The sequence below is a fragment of the Ylistrum balloti genome, unplaced genomic scaffold, assembly GCF_031769215.1.
Source record: "Ylistrum balloti isolate Yb309-2 unplaced genomic scaffold, AGI_CSIRO_Ybal_v1 Utg370160, whole genome shotgun sequence".
NCBI lineage: Eukaryota > Metazoa > Mollusca > Bivalvia > Pectinida > Pectinidae > Ylistrum > Ylistrum balloti.
The window spans coordinates 552,486-573,301 of record NW_026782156.1 but is presented as its reverse complement, the minus strand read 5'-3'; the positions used below and the strand labels follow the sequence as shown (position 1 = coordinate 573,301).

Genomic DNA, 20,816 nt, shown 5'->3' with positions numbered 1-20,816 from the left:
AAACCACATATATTTCATGAGGGACTTATTTTTGTGTTAATATGCGAGTAGAGCAAATCGCAATTTCAAATCCCTCGCAATTATATGTACAAAAATAAGTCTGGATGGCATCCATTTTGACTTTGTTACTGATGTTGGAGCCTTGTAGAGTCCATGTCTCTAGTAGTAGTTCATCATTCACGAATTAAAAGTCATTTCAAGATCAGCGTTTACGAAATGATGTATTTGTGAATATGTCTGATGAGGTAAGATCAGCGTTTACGAAATGATGTATTTGTGAATATGTCTGATGAGGTAAGATCAGCGTTTACGAAATGATGTATTTGCGAATATGTCTGATGAGGTAAGATCAGCGTTTACGAAATGATGTATTTGCGAATATGTCTGATGAGGTAAGCGTGCAAAATAAAGTATTCACAAAAACTAAGTGTTTCCAGTATTTAACCGAGAAAGACTGATAAACTGTCATTCACAGACACTAAGCATATCCATGTTTCCACACACACCAAAACAGTGCATACAAATAAATGAAAAGAATTACGTAAATTCTTTCAACCAAAATATACCACTTGTACTTGTATCTATTGTTCTTTATTTCAAGAAAAAATGTGATTTTCATACAGAATAAATCAAGCACTGTGATATTATACAATGAATTCATCCTCATCGTATTGCATAAGTTCTAAAGCTTCCAAATCCACATAAACATTACTTATTAGTACAGATTCATAAACAATTCTTTCCCTCTTGAAATCTGATTCACCTATTTGTTATTTTCCCTGGAAGTAGAAATTCAGGTTTGGGTTTTACTTTATCTTATTTAAGTTAATAATCAGAAAGAAGCTTTACAATTCATAGTTGACACACCAAATTCAATGAGACAATAAGCTTCACACTTGGACACAATCTTCGTATTTGATATCCATCAGCATTATGCAGTTTTGCGTTGTTCCTCATGAGACTTATGATGAAAGACAAATGAGATGGCTGGGTTCCATGACCCCTTAAGGACAAGATCATTAAGCCCTTTTTTGTCTGTGGAATGATGCCACTGTGACATGTCCGAGTTACAGTCCGAGCCCTCAGGAGGGGGTTTCACTTCAATATTATTCACACATCTCTTACACTTGTATCTGTAAAACAAAGAAATAAGTATTATATTTCATGGTTCCTTTCTAAATGAAATGTTTTATTTCCAGAAGATTCATAGTATATTGTACAAGTTAATTCCTGTCTGGAAGATGAACATGATAATGTAGAAAAAAAAACCATGTTAATTTGTGCAAACAACCTTAGATCTATCAGGATGATGATATTTATTCAAATAGCCTAAACCTTTCATGATGTAACATAAGAGGTATAGAGAAAGAATATGAAGGAATACTCAAAAATATCATTCTTCTCTGAATCTTTCCATAATATCAGTTCAGTTTTGTATGTACCCAGTATACATAAACAAATCAGGCCATAGAACCGTCAACACAATCATTATACATAAACAAATGAGGTAATTGTTCTGTCAAAACTCTAAGTACTCTTTTACACAATATATCATATGATTCTTAGGAATAAAATTAATGACTTGTAACATCACCCAAAAAGTGTCACATTCACATTTAAATTTGATAAAAGATTTCCCCATTTTGCCCCGCTCTAATACATTTATATTCATACTTCACTATGTGATTACTGTTTGTATGAATCAAGATCAGAAACACAAGATACTCTGAACTTTCGTACTCAAATATATGTGAGATTTATGATATAAAATGGAATGTTCAAAGAATTTACTGGGGTATGCAAAAAATTGTCATACTACACTTGTCATTGGCTGAATAATTACATCCGCGGAAAGATGAAGGGTGAATCTAGTCATAAAGGAGAATACACTTCCACCCTGTGGCTAGCTAAAACAGTAATACAGTCGAAACTCATCTCGACATTGCTTGAGTTGAAATTCCTTTCGAGTAAAAATACTTTTTTTTCCCGAAGTCCCAATTTTTTTCCTTTTTTATCCTTGTAATTTTAGTTTAGATGACTCGAATTTCATTGAGTCGAAAATTTCGGTTAAGTTAAAGTGATTTTTCAGCCCCTTCAATTGTAAACCAAGGAAAAAGTCATTCGTTGTCTCGAAATTAATTTTTGTCAAAACACAGGCACATCTTCTGATGAAATCAGTCAATACATACACAGAGTAGAAAGTCACAAGTGCGTAACACATAGCTAATTGTGGCGTATCGGTCCATCATGCACACAACACTTAGTCTCTAGTGATTAATTACCAGTTTAACTATCCAATTAAAGGTTGACTTCATAATAAGTGTCACTATCCTGTGACAGTGACATACCTGAATGTTAAAAAAGTAACGCTTTTTTCAAAACATAAAAACATTTAGCTTGGTTGCATGCATCTTCAGAAAGGATAAAAACAAAACCATCAAACCAGTATGAACTTTTTGGTGAAATCTGATCCCCATATTCTCGGGAGAAGCTGATCTTGAGCTTGTTTACTAATAGACTGTTATTGGGCACTTTATCAGATTTAGTGTTTGGAGAATGAAGTGCTGGAAGTATTTTTCATTGACAGAGTCTATATCTGCATGATTTGTCAAGTCTAGAGCTTGTACAGTGTTTTCTGTAACAGGTAAAAACTTTCTAGTGCCTCATTTCTCATGTTTATTATTTCATAATAGTCATATTAATGTGATCTGTAACTTCATACATTGTTTCTTGTAGAATATCAAAAGCAAATTTTAATTTCGTTTTATTGTCATTCTGTAAAATATATAATGTATATGTGCTTGGTAAATAAGGGTATTGTACACGTGTGCGGGACGGAACAACATGAGTACAAATGTAGTTGATTGTAGTTGTTATTACACATTTTGTTGTTTTAAACAATAAAAGGAGAAAGTAAAAATAAATTTATTTGATTAAACTATGCTGTTTACATGCTATATAGCCCTACCTAGTTCAACCATAACTCAACGTCAGGAATCTGATATCATCAACCTTATTTATACACTTTGTTTGAGTCAAAATTGAGATAAGTCAAAATATTTTCCATAGTCCCTTGAATTTCGAGATGACAAGTTTGACTGTATTATCAAAAATCCTCTCACTTTTCATGTGTGTCACTGATGGTATTCTCATTCAGTTTGAAGAGTTCCTTGAGTTCACCAAGGCTAAAGTGTCGCTCCACATCCTCCTCTTTGTCAATAACACAGGAACTGAGAGCCTTTTTGTGGGCCTGGCGCTGAAAGATCTTCTCTTCAATGGTACCAGTCTGTCAGACAGAAGAATGATGTGTTTGTGTAAAACAGTGGGTGAGGGGAGACAACAATGCCAAACATGTATTAACTGTGGAAGTTGACCCTAAACTAATTTCACAACTCTTTATATATTTCACTTGAATAAGCAAAGATTACAACATTGCTCTCTAATGCCTTTGCTTTATCTTCCCTGTAGTTCATTTACAATATTTAATTATAAACTGATAAAAAAAATTAGGTTCTTTTTAACTGAACAACTTAAAAAGTTTATTAAACTCTAACGAGGTAAAAATTATCTCTAAGAACACAAGTGCAGTGTGGGCTATAACTTTTGAATTAACAACTTAGTGAAAGACAAACTCAAATCATTGACCTTTGACTGGGATTAATATGAAATTTCAGGAAGTTTCTGGATTTTTCGCACTGACTAAATGTAATTTCCTTACTGCTATAAGTCTGTATATAAAACATTGTTTCTTTTGACCGTCTCTCCAACAACGAGCCATGGCCTGATCATCATTAGCTGGGTTCCAGTCCGGATCAAACATCACTAGTCGGTTTGCGCCAATCAGATTTAATCCACATCCTCCGGCCTTACTACTCAGCATGAAAATGAATACTGGACTCTTGTAGATAGAAAGGATTTAATCTCAGTTTTTTTAATAGCATACAAGGAATCATTGTCTGTTGTTTGGTGTTATTATGCAGTCATTTTCAAAGATAATTCAGACAAAACATGAAATACAAAAAAGCTATGTGTTTCAAGTTCATTTTATTAGAAGCCATGTCAACCCTCAGTATTGTTAAGCAGTGTGAGGGGTTATTGAGTTGAGTTGTAAAATAAATATTGCAATTTGAGGAAAATAGTTTGATCTCTTGTTGGATGAACATATAAGTATATACAGGTAATATCAAGTAAATCTCTGTATCACAAAGTCTTCAAAATATGCTGATCAGATTGTGTACTGGGAAAGTAACAATAAACTTACTTTAGGATCATTAAAATTCTCTACTATTTTCGCTCTCTTTTTAATAGACATAGAACCATCCAGTCTTACAAAGATGTACCTGTAAACAAGAAACAAATCTAGGCATTAGTTTGGACTTAAGAACCCTGTGAAACCTGTGAAAAAACAAAACACCAGTAACTTACACAAAAGAATGCTTGTGATTTGTACAACATGTGGGAAAAAAGTTGAAGTGTAACTAAAACATGAAAATGTACATTTGTTAAAAAAAAAATTAGAAATATGAAATAATAATTCTTCCCCATTTGACTGCATAACATAAAGGTTGAAGGAGATATTGAATATTACAAATGTTGCTTGAAATGTTACTAAGCTTATTTATCTATCAAAGAAATTCATTAAAGTTAAGTTATTAGGAAAATGATCATTGCATGCTGGCAAAAATGATGGAAGGATCAAATCAAATTTTATTGGTACCCTCTCAGTCGACAGAGTTTCTCAAACAGGTCAAGCGTCTGTGTGTAGTTGGACACTAACACCATCTTATCACTGGTGGTCGACTTAATCATGGCCAGGAGACAATCTAGTACCAACACCTTCCCTGTAATCACATGACCAATGATTCATATAACAGCAGGTCAATTTAATTCAGACTTAACCACACCTAAACTGGGATATTCCTTGTCACAACACAAGAGTAAAACTTATAGATACGTACAATACAGGTACATTTGCATTTTACCCTCTGGTATAGCATTGTACAGGCCCTGAACCTGAACTTCCACCAAAGGATGCATAATTTCAACGACAGGGGTTTTGCTGAGATTTTTTAAACAAATTTGACACCAGCCAGCTGAAAGAGGTACAAGCAACACTAAATATACATAATACATATACATTGTATTATTTCTAGTTCATTGTAAGGTGACAATCAGCAGCCAAGCAACATTTGGATGAGCTTTGATTTTGTAAGGTGAGGTTGTCATCTGATTGTGGTAGCCGTATGGTATAGATAACCCACACTGATAACATTCCATATGGGACAGGTAGTTATATGCCACAGCTACTGCTATTCAGTCAAATTAAAAACTGTTGTTATTTTATTCTCCTATAATTAGATCAACCCTTTGTTCAGAGTAGCACTATACTCATGGGCTTATCACAGGAAAATTGTCTTCAGGCTTTATGTCATTAATACCAAATCCCTGAAAATTCAGTGTGTTAGTACCTCTATCATCATTTAGACTCTATATCATACCCGACAGTTATATCATACCTGACAGTTATACCTGAAAGTTATATCCTACCTGACTGTTATATCATACCTGACAGTTATATCCTACCCGACAGTTATATAATACACAGTTATATCATACACAGTTATATCATACCTGACAGTTATATCCTACCCGACAGTTATATCATATCCGACAGTTATATCATACCTGACAGTTATATCATACACAGTTATATCATACCTGACAGTTATACCTGACAGTTATATCCTACCCAACAGTTATATCATATCCGACAGTTATATCATACCTGACAGTTATATCATACCCGACAGTTATATCCTACCCGACAATTATATCATATCCGACAGTTATATCATACCTGACAGTTATATCGTACCTGACAGTTATATCATACCTGACAGTTATATCCTACCCGACAGTTATATCATATCTGACAGTTATATCATACCTGACAGTTCTGGCCGCACGACTTTAAGGTTATATCCAGTAGGGAAAAGATCAAGTGATCCTTCAAAACCATCAGCATCTCCAACACATTTATCATATATCAAATCAGGATCTATTAAATGGAAAACAAAATATATTGGAAATAATGGGTAAAATTGCACTCCTGATGAATTGTCTCTTTAATTCAATTCAACTATAAATATAAACTTCATTTATTTTACAACAATTGCAAAACAAGTTATGTCAACTTATACTAATCACTCTTGTTGGCCCGGATGTAAGCACGCGAGGGGTCTTCTTGTGGGAGGAAACCGGAGTACCCCTTACCTTTTCACATCCGTTCCGGGAATCGAACCCCGGTCTGCTAGGTGAAAGGCAAGTGCGTTACCACTGCGCCATCCGACCACCCAATTCAACTACTGGTCAACAACTCTCTTTATCAACAACACTACAAATCAGCATGCAAGTACCTGCCCCTTCATTAAGGGGGAAGTTATCAATATTAATTAATGAAAAAAAAAGTATTTTCTTTAAAAGAGAACTTACGGTTACAAAGTTTCTTTAGCTGAGTTATGAAAGAAAGGCTTGTGCCTGTGGGCCGACCATCAAACTCCATGTCAGGATCCCCAGCCTTTGATTTCACAAGCAGCTGATAGAGGGCAGTCTGCAAAGGAGTCAGGCGGCAACACACCACCTGCTCAACTAAAATTGAAGTAATTTCTTCATTACAACCTTCAGAACACATTTTGTCTATGGTTACTGCCTTTACACTACTCTTTACTAAATATATAATCAAGATTGATATTGGTAGCCATTGACAGGATTTCCAAATAAAACAAATGAAGGTATTGAAACCTTTATAACTAGCATTATTAAAGTTGAATTTGGGAATCTCTCAGGAAAGTTAAAGAATTTGTTCCCAGAATTTAGGATCTGAACATGTATTAAATGAGTGACTGAAAAATTACTTTTCACAGGTAGATATCTGGTCAGCAGGGCCTGGGTCCTTCTGATGATACACTTGTTTACGATAGCAGCCAACTACAACAAGCATATCCATTAAAGAATGTGATCCAATTATTCCAATTTATTAGAAAACTTCCATATCTTGATTATAGTATAATAAATCAATGAAAGTCAGTTTAATCTATAAAATTTTGCATCAACAAGTCAGTTTCATCATGGCCTATCATTCTACGGAGGTATACTATAACCATTTGATTGTGACGCACTGACTTTTGATATAACCTGTCATTATTAAATTCTGTAATGGCATCTTTAAAATCTGTGTGAATTGTCTTTATTTTTACCCCGTAACAACCCCATTTTCAGTCGGTTGTTTGAAATGATCATGACAGGTAAGTTTGCCGTTTCCCTTGTAAGGGACATAAATCTGTACATTGTCTGCTGACAAAGACCATAATGTTTTCAATCTTCATTGACAGAAAGTATAGAACAATATCACAAATTACAAAGCAAAATAATTACAACCTTATTAATTAATGGACAATTTTTTTCTTTGTTGACAGCATACAAGATTGGTTAGGGTAGATGGAATGCTTGCATACTTAGCATACATGTCATTATGTCACTGAAGTCAGCATACACATCATTAAGTCACTGAAGTCAGCATACATGTCATTATGTCACTGAAGTCAGCATACACGTCATTATGTCACTGAAGTCAGCACACACGTCATTATGTCACTGAAGTCAGCACACAAATCATTATGTCACTGAAGTCAGCATACATGTCATTATGTCACTGAAGTCAGCATACACATCATTAAGTCACTGAAGTCAGCATACATGTCATTATGTCACTGAAGTCAGCATACACGTCATTATGTCACTGAAGTCAGCACACACCTCATTATGTCACTGAAGTCAGCATACATGTCATTATGTCACTGAAGTCAGCATACACGTCATTATATCACTGAAGTCAGCACATACGTCATTATATCACTGAAGTCAGCACACACGTCATTATATCACTGAAGTCAGCATACATGTCATTATATCACTGAAGTCAGCACACACGTCATTATATCACTGAAGTCAGCACACACGTCATTATATCACTGAAGTCAGCACACACGTCATTATATCACTGAAGTCAGCACACAAATAATTAAGTCACTTAAGTAAAATTACCTTTACCCATAGTCATTCCAGAGCCAAAAACAAAATTCAAATAGTTATTTTCAAACAGTGCAAATGTAACATTGTCAATTATATTGGATGTTTGAATAGATTGCTATTCCTAGTAATTAGAGATTTTTCTTTAACAATACACAAAAAACAGAAGTCAAATCACATTAAAGTAAGAACAAATATCATTTATTTGTTATCATACACGTATCATTCAAGATTTTAGTTTTCCTAGTTTTCATAAGTTTAACAAGATGTGTTTATGAAATACTATGCCCCCAGTTGCAACAAAGATCTTCAGAGAGACATTGAACTCTACTGTGTAAGGCATGTGCTAATTACAATGTGTTCATTATGGTAATGACTTTGTCATGGTCAAGGTAACATGGTCCAAAATGTTGATACCATCAGAATGGTCATGTCACAAGGAACGTACATGCCAAATATAAAAATCCCTACCTCTAACCGTGCAATAGTTATGGCCAACGTTACCACCAATGTTAACAAATGCTGGTCAAAGGTCACTGTTAAGGTAAAAAATTGGTACTACCAAATAGAGGTGAGCGGTATTACCGATATACAGTATATTGCAGTAAAAAATTTTGACGGTACATACTGCAGTACAGGAGGTCGATACCGGTATTCTCAAAATAGTAACAATGTCATCGATCTATTTCTAGTAATTAAGGGTTCTGTAATACACTCCATAGACCTAGATAATCAATGGGATGCGTGTGTGACACAATTAATTGAAGTCTCTTCTGATTTGAGATAACATCAGTTTTGCTGATGGACAAGACAAAGATCTACCCTCTAGGATAGATCTTCTCAGTCTGAGTCGTCGCTTATGTCATGACATGTAACTAGTATAGATACAAGTCCAAGTCGAAGATGCTTGTCAATAAATGCGATCACACAGTGATTGGTTTTACTGGTCATTCCGGTACATAAAAATTCGACATGAAATGAGCGTGATCAAAATCACAGGTTGGCGACCGGTAGACTTCAAGTCTAGTCACTATGGAAACGAGCTCTGCAGTCTCACAGAGAATAGAGACAAGATGGCGATTCTAGTCTGATATTAATTTGTTTATTACTTATATTAAATAACTAATTTGATCTGGCTTGTCAGAGTCTTGTTTCAATGTGTTTAAAACATTTGATGAAGTATGAACAGGGTAAGTGTTAATAATTTCTTCAATTTGTGATACATTGTATATCTGTGGTATACCGTGATACATACCACAGTACTGGACTAAATACCGTGGTATACTGTGGTACTTTATTTTTCGTGGTACCCAGCTCTACTACCAGAAAAGTCTTGTCACAAGGAAAAGACTTGCCAAATATGAAAGCCCTACCTCTTACAGTTCAAAAGTTACAGGCAAGGTTAAAGTTGACAACAGACAAACAGACAGCACAAGAAAAACCCCAACATGCCACTGATCTTTTGATTCACGGGCATAAAAATAATGGATGCAACTGGTTTTTCATATGTCCAGATTAAGCTGGTTATATAATGTAAATGATGAAACACTGTAACATTAATTTTAAACCATATACAAGGAAGAGTTGACAACAGCAAAAAATTTTGCAAAGTCATAACAATAGTGGTTGGCATTTTGACTACTAAAAAGGACCTAAGAGGAAACAAATTTATGTTAATACAAAACTTAACTTTTACAAACCATAGGAGTTTTATTGGAATCTAAATGATTATTTCTGTAACCTAGTAGATCCGAGAAATTCATGTCTGGTATCCGTATAAAGTATTTCTCTATAAAAGTTGTGCAACTATAAATCAATGAAATGATATAGCTAAATAAAACTCAATGGAAATTAGTTCTTCTAGAATTGTCTCCCTTTGTGCAGTGTAGTCTATGTGGTCATGTATTTGCTATACATAGACTTTCCATCCATTGTAAGTTGTGGTGACCCCTAGAAGTATTAGACGTATGAAATTAATCTCATGTAATTATGGAATTTATACAAAGCTCTAATACTGTGGTGATTAATCTATATACAAGTTCAGCGAATTGATGAAATAAAAATTTTATGTAAATTTTTGTTTGTTTGTTTGGGTGATGATGAAAATTAAAGTGGTTTAGAAATGGATCAGAAACCATGCTAATGACTCCAGGAATGGGAAAAAAGATGTTAGTATAAAGATATTCATACAGTCTGCAAATAAAGTAATTTAGTTCTCACCTCTGCAAGTTTCTCTTCACCCTTCTTGTGCTCCAGGTCAGAAGCCGCAGCATCTCGGCCACGAAGGATTGGAGTCTCAAATTTACGCTTGAATTCGAGGGCAGTACCTATTGACCAAAGTTAAGGGGAAGACAAACTAAACTTCAACTTGGGAGACAAAAGAAAACTATCCATTAGCTCTAGTATCAATATCTTTATAACATGAAGTTGTCCTCTTAGAAAGTACAGCTCATACAGCAGTTAACAGTTATACTTTTATACTAGATCCTCAAAACTGCTTTTTTTCCATCTCCATGTTCTTGTATCATACCCATAGCATTGTTTAATTTAAAATTCCGAACAATATAGTAAATATAAAATAGTTTTCACATAATCTTGAACAAGTTTCTTTATTGTTGTGTCAACTATGATTTTTAAGCCTTACCAAGTATTCCTCCATTAACAAAATGGATGAGACTGAAGTACTCAAGGAGATCATTCTGAATGGGGGTCCCAGACAGCAGAATGCGACGCTGAGCCTTCAGGCTGTTCAGAGCTTGATATGTTTGGTTCTCACAATTCTTCAGACGATGGCCCTGAAAAAATGTCAAAGTGTCTCAAATATCCTAACTACATCAGAAGAAAAATTTTGTAATCTGAAGATTTATATCAATCAGGCTGATATGTAATCATAAAGAAAATAGCAACTCCTGTGATATGGTAAATCACATTACACTGCAAATACTTGTTAATTCCATCGATGTCTTGAGGAGAGAACAGCTACCCGGTAATTCAAAGATTTTTTTGTCTGCTCTATTTAGAAGATAATGCAAATAAGGAAAAGATGATTGCTAAATGCTTGAGTACCTCATCACAAATCACAAGACCAATGGTGCCCTTCAACATGACTTTGGCATGCAGTCGCAGTGTTTCGTAAGAAATGATAAGGACTGGGTTGAGGACACGTCGGCCTTTTTGCTGCATGAAGTGGTCTGCAAATAACAAAATCAACAAAACTATAAATTTCCTGGTGTTTACTACAGAATTCCCAACAAACACAGTAAGTAATTTGATTCAATAGAAATCTCATTTGATTAAAGACATGTTTGACCTAGCAACCACCTATTTGTTTATTTTGTTCAGTTAATATCACTGTGAATAGTCAAGCCATTTTAAAGCTGGATATACGTTCAGCAGCTGATGACTTCCTTACTCAATAACATAGGAGGCCAGTCTTATGCCATCCAAAGCAAATAAGGTTGAAGTGCCCTGACCAAGGACAAAATCCACAACATGACTCATAAAATCTGTTACCTGTTACCGAGCAAGATCGGAGTATCTCAGTCTCGGGCTAAGATCCTGTAGCAAACCGTGGTGTTAGCCGAGGTTAGGATGTTACAGGATCATATGTAGTGAATCTAAGTAAATTTCTTTGAGCTTTTCCTGAAATGCTGGTCCTGACACTGGAAATGAACCACTTTTCTGACACCTCAGACAGGGATATCCCATGCAATACCCTATTCTAGATTTTTCTATCTCACCCGATCTGTCTAGTAACTTTACATACTTTTTCATGCAACGGTATATTCATCCACGTGTAGGCATAAGTGGCACCTACACACATGTATTTCATCAAAAAGGTAGGTTAGGTCATAGTTAATATTTCAACAACATTCTATGTAATTAATCTTATTTAAAATGAAATAGAAAATCTTCACTTTAAAACATGTTGTGTGGCCTACATTGTTTATGCACAACTATTCAAATGTTCAAAAAGTGAAGAGGCTGTGTGGGTAGTTTGAGGCTCCCACAGGATACGCCAAACTCTGATGAAATACTGAATAGTTTTCAAAGTAGTAGGTGTGAGAAAAAAATTTATAACCTGTAACTGTAAAAGTTATTTCAGAATATGGTTTTCACAGTATTGTACTGTGCCAGAATGTCAGAATTAACTTTTATTTCTTTTCCAAGCTGGAGAAAGTAGGATTTTATAAATTTGCCAGATGACGGGTGGATGTACCAATGCAACATAAGCTCACTTGGCCCTTTGAGCTAAGTGAGCTTAAAAGTCAGATTTTGTTTTTTTAAAGATTTGCCATTATTTCTCCAAACAGATTTCATTTCCCTAACCTGGAAAGGATCAAACCAACTCTGGACTGCCAGCATTTTGAAGGAACATTTGATGACTGATGGCATGTCACAAGAGTATTCAAACCATGATACCGTTACCTCAGAACATTCTTCATTCAACCAACTGACCTAAGTTGCGGTCGATGTCGTCCTTAGAGCCAGAATCGATCACCAGACTGTTGATAACAGTGCCTAACCATTTCTGAATTTCATTTGCCCAGTTCTGAAAGTAACCAGTTTTCATTGCATATTTAGATATATATTTATGCAATACTTAAACCAATATTTGATTTAAAAAAAAAAGCCATTCAAAAGTAAAAACTACTTTTTATCTTTTAATTTTTTTGAAAGTCACATTATTTAATTACAAGGGCTGAGATTGATAAGTTGTGAGCCTCATATTTAAGTGTCTGACTTTTGGCGGACATATTGTATTACTTTTCACTATAATCCCCTTAAGTACCTAAACACTTTTGCCAGTGGCTGTTAAGGGCCTCAGTGCCACTTTTAAAGAAGTCCTTTTCTTGACTGTTCAGAAAGTCCTCCACTGCATGTAAGATGACATCATCATGACCAGAAATGGCCTTTTTAAATTTTGGAAATAGACAAAAGCCTGATGGAGCAAAATCAAGGCCAATAAGACGGATGCTCAATCAATTCAAAGCCACAGTCGTTAATGACAACTATGGCAATGACAGATTTTTAACAAGGGCATTCTCCTGGGGGAACAACACACCTTTACTGAGTTTTCTGCAGCATTTAAGTTTAATATTTTCTCTTAACTGCCTAAGAAGTGTCACATAATATGTGTCATTGATTGTTAGTCCCTTTTGCAAATAATCTATCTTCAGAATACCATCAGCATTCTATAAAACCGAGACCATAATTTTTCCAGCTGATGGAACAGTCTTTGTCTTCTTTGGCAGGGTGAACCAGGGTACTTCCGTTGTCAAGACTGTTGTTTGGCCTCTGGGGTGGAATGATGACCCATGTTTTATCCAAAGTCACAAACCACTGCAGTAAGTTAGCAGAATGGAATGAACTTTTTGCTTAAAAATCCCAACTGTGCTGGCTATGTATCTCTCAGTAACTTGCCTGTCAGCCATAACAATATCATGGACTTTATTGACCATTTCATCCCCAAGACTATGCCTGCCACGCTTAAATTCCCTACCCACTTTTTCACTCTAGCATATAGTGTCGCTATCATATCTTCAAGAACACAGCCTTAAATAGTCCGGGGATAATAGAGCTGAAAAAGGACATCCCTGCTTAACTTATTCAATACGAGGCTTACAGTTTATCAATCAACCCTCATAGTTCAGCCACTCTCCTCCTTCCAAAATATGTTTGAATATGATATATGATCAGTGACAGCAGATGCATGTTCAGTGATGTACTGATGTGTCCAAAAGTTCATATTTTCTTGCTGTCGTAGAAAAACTTAACATGCCATACAACTTCGACTTTGACCTACTGACCTTGACAAGACTACTTGGAGCAACAATGGCAACCTTGTCAATAAACGGTCTACAGTCAGGACTCTGTCTCTGAAATTCACAAGAATTTTACTATTAAAGGTACATATTCTAGCTTTTACCTTACCAGTATATCAAAAGTAAAAGAAAATTTAAAGTAAAATAAACAGAATTTCTTTTATTCTGAAAATGATTTGGTAAGAATGCATAATTAAGTTGAATGTAATGGTTTCCCCCTAAACTTGTACATTTTCAAGCAAACAACATACCAGTAAAGTCCACATCAGAGTTATACACTGTAGTGTCTTTCCAAGGCCCTGAAAAGAAATTTAGAAATGAGAAAAATTGGTATATGAAAAACCTGAACTTCGTCAATGATTACGAATTGCTTTGAACATAATTCGAAAAGAAATCTTCACTTCCATTCCATTTTGACCATTCCCAAGAGATCCATGTGAAGGTCATGGTGACCTAGTATTAGTACGTGACATGCCATTTTCCATAAAATCTAATCACACATAGGTTTTAAAGATTCTGCATCAAATAGAAAAACAGATATGCTCTTGTAACTCTTTTACCTAAAGAATCACACTGACTAAATTCGGGTCTGTTAAACACAATCACTGGAAAATTCTTGAAGTGATCACAAACCAGATATATAAGAAAACTGATTTTTACTTATGAAAGTATCAAGAGAAAGGCTGCAGTAACCTAATTTTGGTGTGTGATGAACCCTCTTCTCAAAGATGTAGCTACTCACAAATATTAAAACTACACAAAATAATAAGAGATATGCTCTGAAAACAATGTATGCGTGCAGGAACACATGTACATAGAATAATAATGAAGATTTAAGTTTTTCAAAGTGTGCATTTAAAAATAAAGGGCCAAAGAATCACACAGATATGGCAGATCATTATGGCTCATGTTTTCCATACGGAAGAATCTGAAGAAAATTTCGAATTCTGCAGTGGGTTCTACTTGAGTCATATCTTACATTAGAATCTGAATTGGTAACTATCATTATCAATCAAGCATTCTGTCAATTATTGAAATAGATTTAACAAAAGTACTTTTAAGATTGATAGAATTGTAACTAACCATTTCATCTGCCATGATACACCCATAGCTGTCTGGTATCTGTACACCTGTCACACAGTCATACATGAACTTCACACCCTGAAAACACATAAATATTCTCTTAATGAAGATATCAATCAAAATAACAATAACATAACAACAAATCTGAACATTTATAAATAAGGGCCATTATAATACAAATATAAACAAAAGATGTTTTACATCCAACTTACCTCCCTTTGATGAGGTCGCAACACTGCAGACAGTTTGGGATCCACCACTACATGAACAGGAACTTTCTCTCTGTACGTCACAAAGAAGGATACTCATAGACATACATGTCATATTCATCTATCGATTTCACAACACAGAAACAGGAAATAATACCCCTGCCATCTTAATCAGTTTTCTTCTCTTCATCAAAATTCTACAGAAACAAATTTGTTTAACATTTTATGACCTTGAACATAGTCAATGTGACATACTTATATCAGAATATATAAATACATAGAAATGCCATGCAAAGAGTTAATAAAAATACTACATTAGAAAGCCCAACTGAATTTCAAGATGTTAAAACCCAGCAAATGTCAAGAGAAAGGTGGAAAACTCGAAAACAAGATCAAATGCTGAAAAAAGGAAATAGCTTTTTATTAAAGATTGTCCAACCTAAATGATGCTTAAAAGTGCAGCTACCTGCCTTGGTTACAAAGCCTATCAAGTTTCAAAGAAATTGATTAAAACAGTGAAAGCTCTTTAGATCTACAAGCATCATTTAAAATCATAAGCTGAAAAGACTTACATGTCAACTTTGAGCTGTTCATGTGCACTCAGCTCTGGTGGTGTGTAAAGAATGAGAGCTCCTTCTTCGTAAGGATCATGGAGAGGCTGTCTGACTCCGTGTCTTCTCACCCCTAGGGCTCTACCCAGAGAGGAACCTTACAAGCAAAACCAATAAAACGTGTGTCAATAACATCTGAGATACAGGCAATAGAGACTGACAAGTGACAGTATCATGTAAGTCCTTTTCTTACCTTACTGCTAAACACTAAGCAGACATGTACCATGTACTTACACAAAAATGTCATAGTGCAACATACTTCTACTACAGCCAATAACCACAGAACAAAACATACTAACTAAAAAGACAGGTAGATGTAAAATATAAATCTGCTTGGAGATAAAGAAAAAATTCCTGTGACATTGTAGGCATTTGTTATACATGAAACTGCTAAAGATTATTTGTTTGTTTGTTGGATTTATCACTCCGTGAACAGCACTGATCCAGGGTCATTTGAAACTGATTCTCCTTGTAAAAAAAAATCAGCTGGTAGCTGGTGACTAGTGGCTTTACTACTGATGAAAAGGAGGAAAGTTGCATGCCTTCCAGATTTATTAGAGTTAGTGTCTGGCCCATGGACTTAACACAACCACATCAGCACAGATCTGTCCATTTCTCAGCGGCTTACTCTCATTTCGCCTTAGCTGTCAATTTCATGGTAAAAAATTATTCCCATTTCGCCTTAGTGCCAAAACCAGGTAGGAAGGAGTCAGCTAAGGCGAAATGGAACCTTGTATAAACAAAATAAGGAAGCCAAGTAATTAATTTAATAATGTTTATTTAGCTATATACTAGTATTCTTTTTGCAATGTCATCAATACAAACATAATTAACATTACAGATATATGTCGGAGTGACGGCATTACGGGAAGCACATTCGAAATCAAGGCTAACTGTGCTCGGTGAGAAGTTCAGGTTGTGTCGAACGGCAATGTCTTTCAGAAACGTGAATAATCTATTGTAGGTGTTAGTATCTCTCTTCAGCAGTAATGAATACACAAGTGGAAACATAACAGTACCAACAAAAGCATGGATGGTGAAGATACTGTCAAACATCTGTGGGGCTGTATAAAAGGTTCCATCGCAGTAGACGAGCTCGGCAGAGCATAGATGTACTAGGTTCTCGTCAGTTGTGAATATCAGTATTTTGTCGTTGTTTCCATCATTTGCTTGTAGAAACTGTTCTCCACTGGTGGTCTGGGTAAATTTACCTTCAAGTTGGTCTGGTGTTCGGAATTGGCAGTAGTGTCTTCTTTCTGCTACGATAGAATGACGACTTCTTGGCATCAAACGTTGGAAGTTTAGAGGCAATCTCTATACTCTGGGCATCCCATGGAGTAGTTCGGAGTTTGGATATTTCTTCATCATAGATGGCTGGTAGTGGATGAAGTTTGGTTTTAACTCTCGTTCGTATGTTGTTCATAATCTTCTTGCATTCTACTGCTGCTCGGTCTGGAAGATGATTGTGAACGTCATCTCGGGTGCATAATGTAGCTTTGCAGTTTTTCTCGGTACACTTCCATGATATCCATGTGTCCCTCTTGTTGTTATGGCGATATATAAAGCCATTCCATACAAGATGTCTACCACCCCTGTTAGTCTCTAGAAAGTCTACATGTAGCATAACTCCTGCCATGTTGATTGTGAAACTGATACTTTAGCATACTGTCAAAGGTCTTTTATAGATAACATGTAAGCTGAGATGAGGAGTTATTCCAAGCTGAATCTCTGTAAGTCTAGTGTTTTTCCAAGCTGTTACTGCTAGGGTGAACAGGATTCTTATACGTAAGCTGAGATGAGGAGTTAGTCCATGCTGTTACTTCTAGGGTGAACAGATCATTCAGTCTGTAAAAATCTACTATGAATATTTTTGTATGCATATATCCCCAAGAAAAACTATCTAAAACTATAACTAAAAATATAAGTTGCTTATAAACATACATTTCATTGAAAAACTAGGTTTTTAAAATAAGATTTGTTCCTTCTTTGAATTATAAAAAAAAAGAGAAATAAAACCAATATTTATTTAAATATATTTAATTGATTTAGTATCAAAATATACAAGTTCCAATACAAAATGTAGTTATCTTTATTTCTTTCAATGTGAAAAATGTGCATGTTCCAATACAAAATGTAGTTATTTTCATTTCTTCATATATATTTTATATATTATATATATCTTAAATCTATGAGGCCTTTGGTCAATTATAATTAAGATTTAACTGTAGAATGAGTTATTGTAAAAACAACAACTGCTGCAGGTAATTGGTTTGTTTATCTTTCTACACTTTTCCTAAATTCCCACTTTGCCTTAGCCCAATTCCTATTTCGCCTTAGCACATTTCCACCTGTTTTATACCAAAACATGTAACTAAGGCGAAATGGGAACACACCTTCTCAGCTCCCTGAGAAACACAAACCACCATGGATAGTGAGCATTGAACCATGCACCTCGGATCTTCACAAGAGGTTACACAGAACAACTCTCTAAGTGACTGAGCTATTGTGCCCCCTCCCAAACTCTGCCTTAAACTGCCAAAAATCAAAGTTACATGTCAGATCATTACATATAATATCTGTCTATTTTATGTAACTCACAGAACATTCATTACCAGATATTAAACATTTGCTTTTTATTTCTTTCACAGATAAAAGTTTTGAGATATTATTTATACACAATATATACCAGTACATAAGTTACCTTTGTAATTAGGGATGGGAACCTTGAATGGTTTCGAAAGAATTTTCTTGATAAAAGCTTCCTGCAAAAATAAAAAATGAAGATTTAAATAGCATAATATAATTTTTACCACAGGGAGTACTTAGAAGGTATTTCCATATCTACTTGTCATGTAATGCCTGCACCAGGAAATCCAAATTTGTAAAAAAGCTTAATAGACAACCTAATGGATAATCATTCTCAGAATTAAGTGACATCTGCTTGGAAAGTAATCAGAAAATCAGATATGAATAGAAAGAAAAAATTACAAATAACTTGGGATGCTAGCTACATAGGTCCTTGTTTATTGAAAGAAAGTAGCTAAGTTGTTGATACAAATTGAACATTTATTTTAACATACATGAGAAAAGGCGTCAGGACAATGTGGTGTATTGGTGATACTAGACAAGGGCTGACGATGGACCACTTCATCATCTCTTGCATTGTCATGAAGTGTCTTGAGTCTCTTTACCTGTCACATAACGCAATTCAGAAATCCAAATAAAATTGTATATTAATGTATAAATAATTAAACATATTTTTTTCACCATTTTTTTTTAAAGCTGTGAATTTCTTGTATAAAATAGGCATTAAATAATAGATAAAAAGTATAGTGAACTTAATTGAGTTTGATTAAATATTCAGGAAACATACAACTTTAAAATTATTGTATGTCCTTTTAGCTTTGAACTAATAGGAAATATACATTTTGATATATACCTGACGGAAACTGTCATGATCAGTCCTCTGTGTTGCACAGACAATTGCCCCTCTCTGACTAGGGGCTTGACTACGTCTCTGTTAACAGATGTCATAATCAATGTATTAGCCTGTTCTAATAATCTGAATGAACTCTGATGTATCTTTAACCTTAACACACCTTGCTGGTAATATACTACATTCACATCATCATAATGTAATTATTTCACCCTTCCCTCCCACTTCCTATAAAAAATATAATACATTCTTGAATTAACAACTTCTAACTACATCAGTGTTGCTATATACTTACAAAGTATGAAGGTATTACCTATATTTTAAAGGGATCAAACCATATCAGTATAAATTTGAGCTGTAACAACAGCATGGTTCAGAAATAAATCAATATACATGGAAATTTTAGTATTTTAACTTAAAATATTTATTCTTGGTAAATGTTATTCCAGGATTCTAGATTTCATATCATGTTTAAATTTCACTCAACACTTATATACAAGTACCTAAAGGTAATGATTTGTATATCATAAATCAATAGAAACTTGATTTCTTATAATCTTTCTTTTCATAATAAAAAAATGTGTAGAAAAATTCCATGTAACATCCGAGTCATCAGTATAAGAAACACATGTGTTAATAATATGGTGATTTCTTCACTGTTGTCTCTGTAAAAATAAAAAGCCTCATTCAATTCTTTATTTAAACTTGTATTTCATATTTTTTGAAGTACATATATAAAGCTATGTGATGTATGGAATTTTATACATTTGTGTCATATTTTTATATTTAATTAGAAAATTTGATAAATAAGATGATGTATTACAGCATTTGGGCCCTCATATCGACTCTATTAATTGTAATATAGGTATAACAGATAAAAATGAATTCGAGTGATTACTTTGTTTTATTTAAATGACATGTATTAAGTCACACTCCTATATCAACATTTGTCCTTAAACATTTATCAAATTAATATCTTAATGATATGACTCTCTAAAATTACATTATTTAGATGGGGAAGTTGGCGAACGTTACTGAAAGATTGTTGTAAAAGGGGATTCCCATAATTACATAAACTATACTGGAGGTTTTCCTACGTGACAACTGTTGGTTGAATTTTGTGTAGGTGTGTCATTACGCAACAAGTATGATAAGTATGAAGCCTCTCTGATGATGTCACGAACAGCCATTGATTCGGGATTTGTTGGTTTTGTTACGTGGGCGTAATAACCAATCCGAGAAGACCACTTAATGTATGTATCTTTTTTATAACTGTACGTCGGATGTTCATTATGGAAGTCTTATATCTACGGAAATTTTTTTGAGTTACCATTGTAGTTCCATGATTCCAATGTAATTCTCTTTCATCGTGCTCCCAAGTGTAAACATTATGCGGTTTCAAAGCAGACCGCCATTTTGGAGGTGATTTCCAATTCAGATAGAGGCAGCCAATCAAAAGGTAGAACCACCACCCACATGATCAACGAGGCTTCCCCCTGTGAGTGGGACTGACGCCTGATATAGGTCACCACTTCTAAGAAAGAAATGGTCAGAATATGACGAT

General features: G+C 34.7%; 1 protein-coding gene across 1 annotated transcript; it reads right to left on the bottom strand.

Annotated features, from left to right (window-relative positions):
- Positions 1 to 582: 582 nt before the first annotated feature.
- On the bottom strand, positions 583 to 20,653 carry LOC132550969 (DNA repair and recombination protein RAD54-like). The gene is made up of 21 exons (XM_060215069.1): positions 20,583 to 20,653; positions 19,256 to 19,333; positions 18,897 to 19,007; positions 18,518 to 18,578; positions 15,778 to 15,913; positions 15,209 to 15,278; positions 14,997 to 15,074; positions 14,165 to 14,212; positions 13,899 to 13,967; positions 12,547 to 12,640; positions 11,155 to 11,279; positions 10,733 to 10,883; positions 10,309 to 10,415; positions 6,915 to 6,987; positions 6,493 to 6,648; positions 5,948 to 6,058; positions 4,718 to 4,841; positions 4,262 to 4,340; positions 3,719 to 3,898; positions 3,123 to 3,286; positions 583 to 1,133 (listed from the first exon to the last, which is right to left on the bottom strand). Exons 1-21 carry the CDS (start codon positions 20,583 to 20,585, stop codon positions 932 to 934), a joined length of 2,220 nt encoding a protein of 739 aa, XP_060071052.1. The 5' UTR covers positions 20,586 to 20,653; the 3' UTR covers positions 583 to 931.
- Between the last annotated feature and the right edge of the window lie 163 nt (positions 20,654 to 20,816).

What these genes read in the sequence shown, in the direction of transcription:
- LOC132550969 (XM_060215069.1), bottom strand. An exon ending in TCCCATCCCTAATTACAAAG is followed by an intron (nt 15,914 to 18,517) that starts GTAACTTATGTA and finishes TTTGCTTGTAAG; the next exon opens with GTTCCTCTCTGGGTAGAGCC. An exon ending in CTCTGATGTGGACTTTACTG is followed by an intron (nt 13,968 to 14,164) that starts GTATGTTGTTTG and finishes TGTGAATTTCAG; the next exon opens with AGACAGAGTCCTGACTGTAG.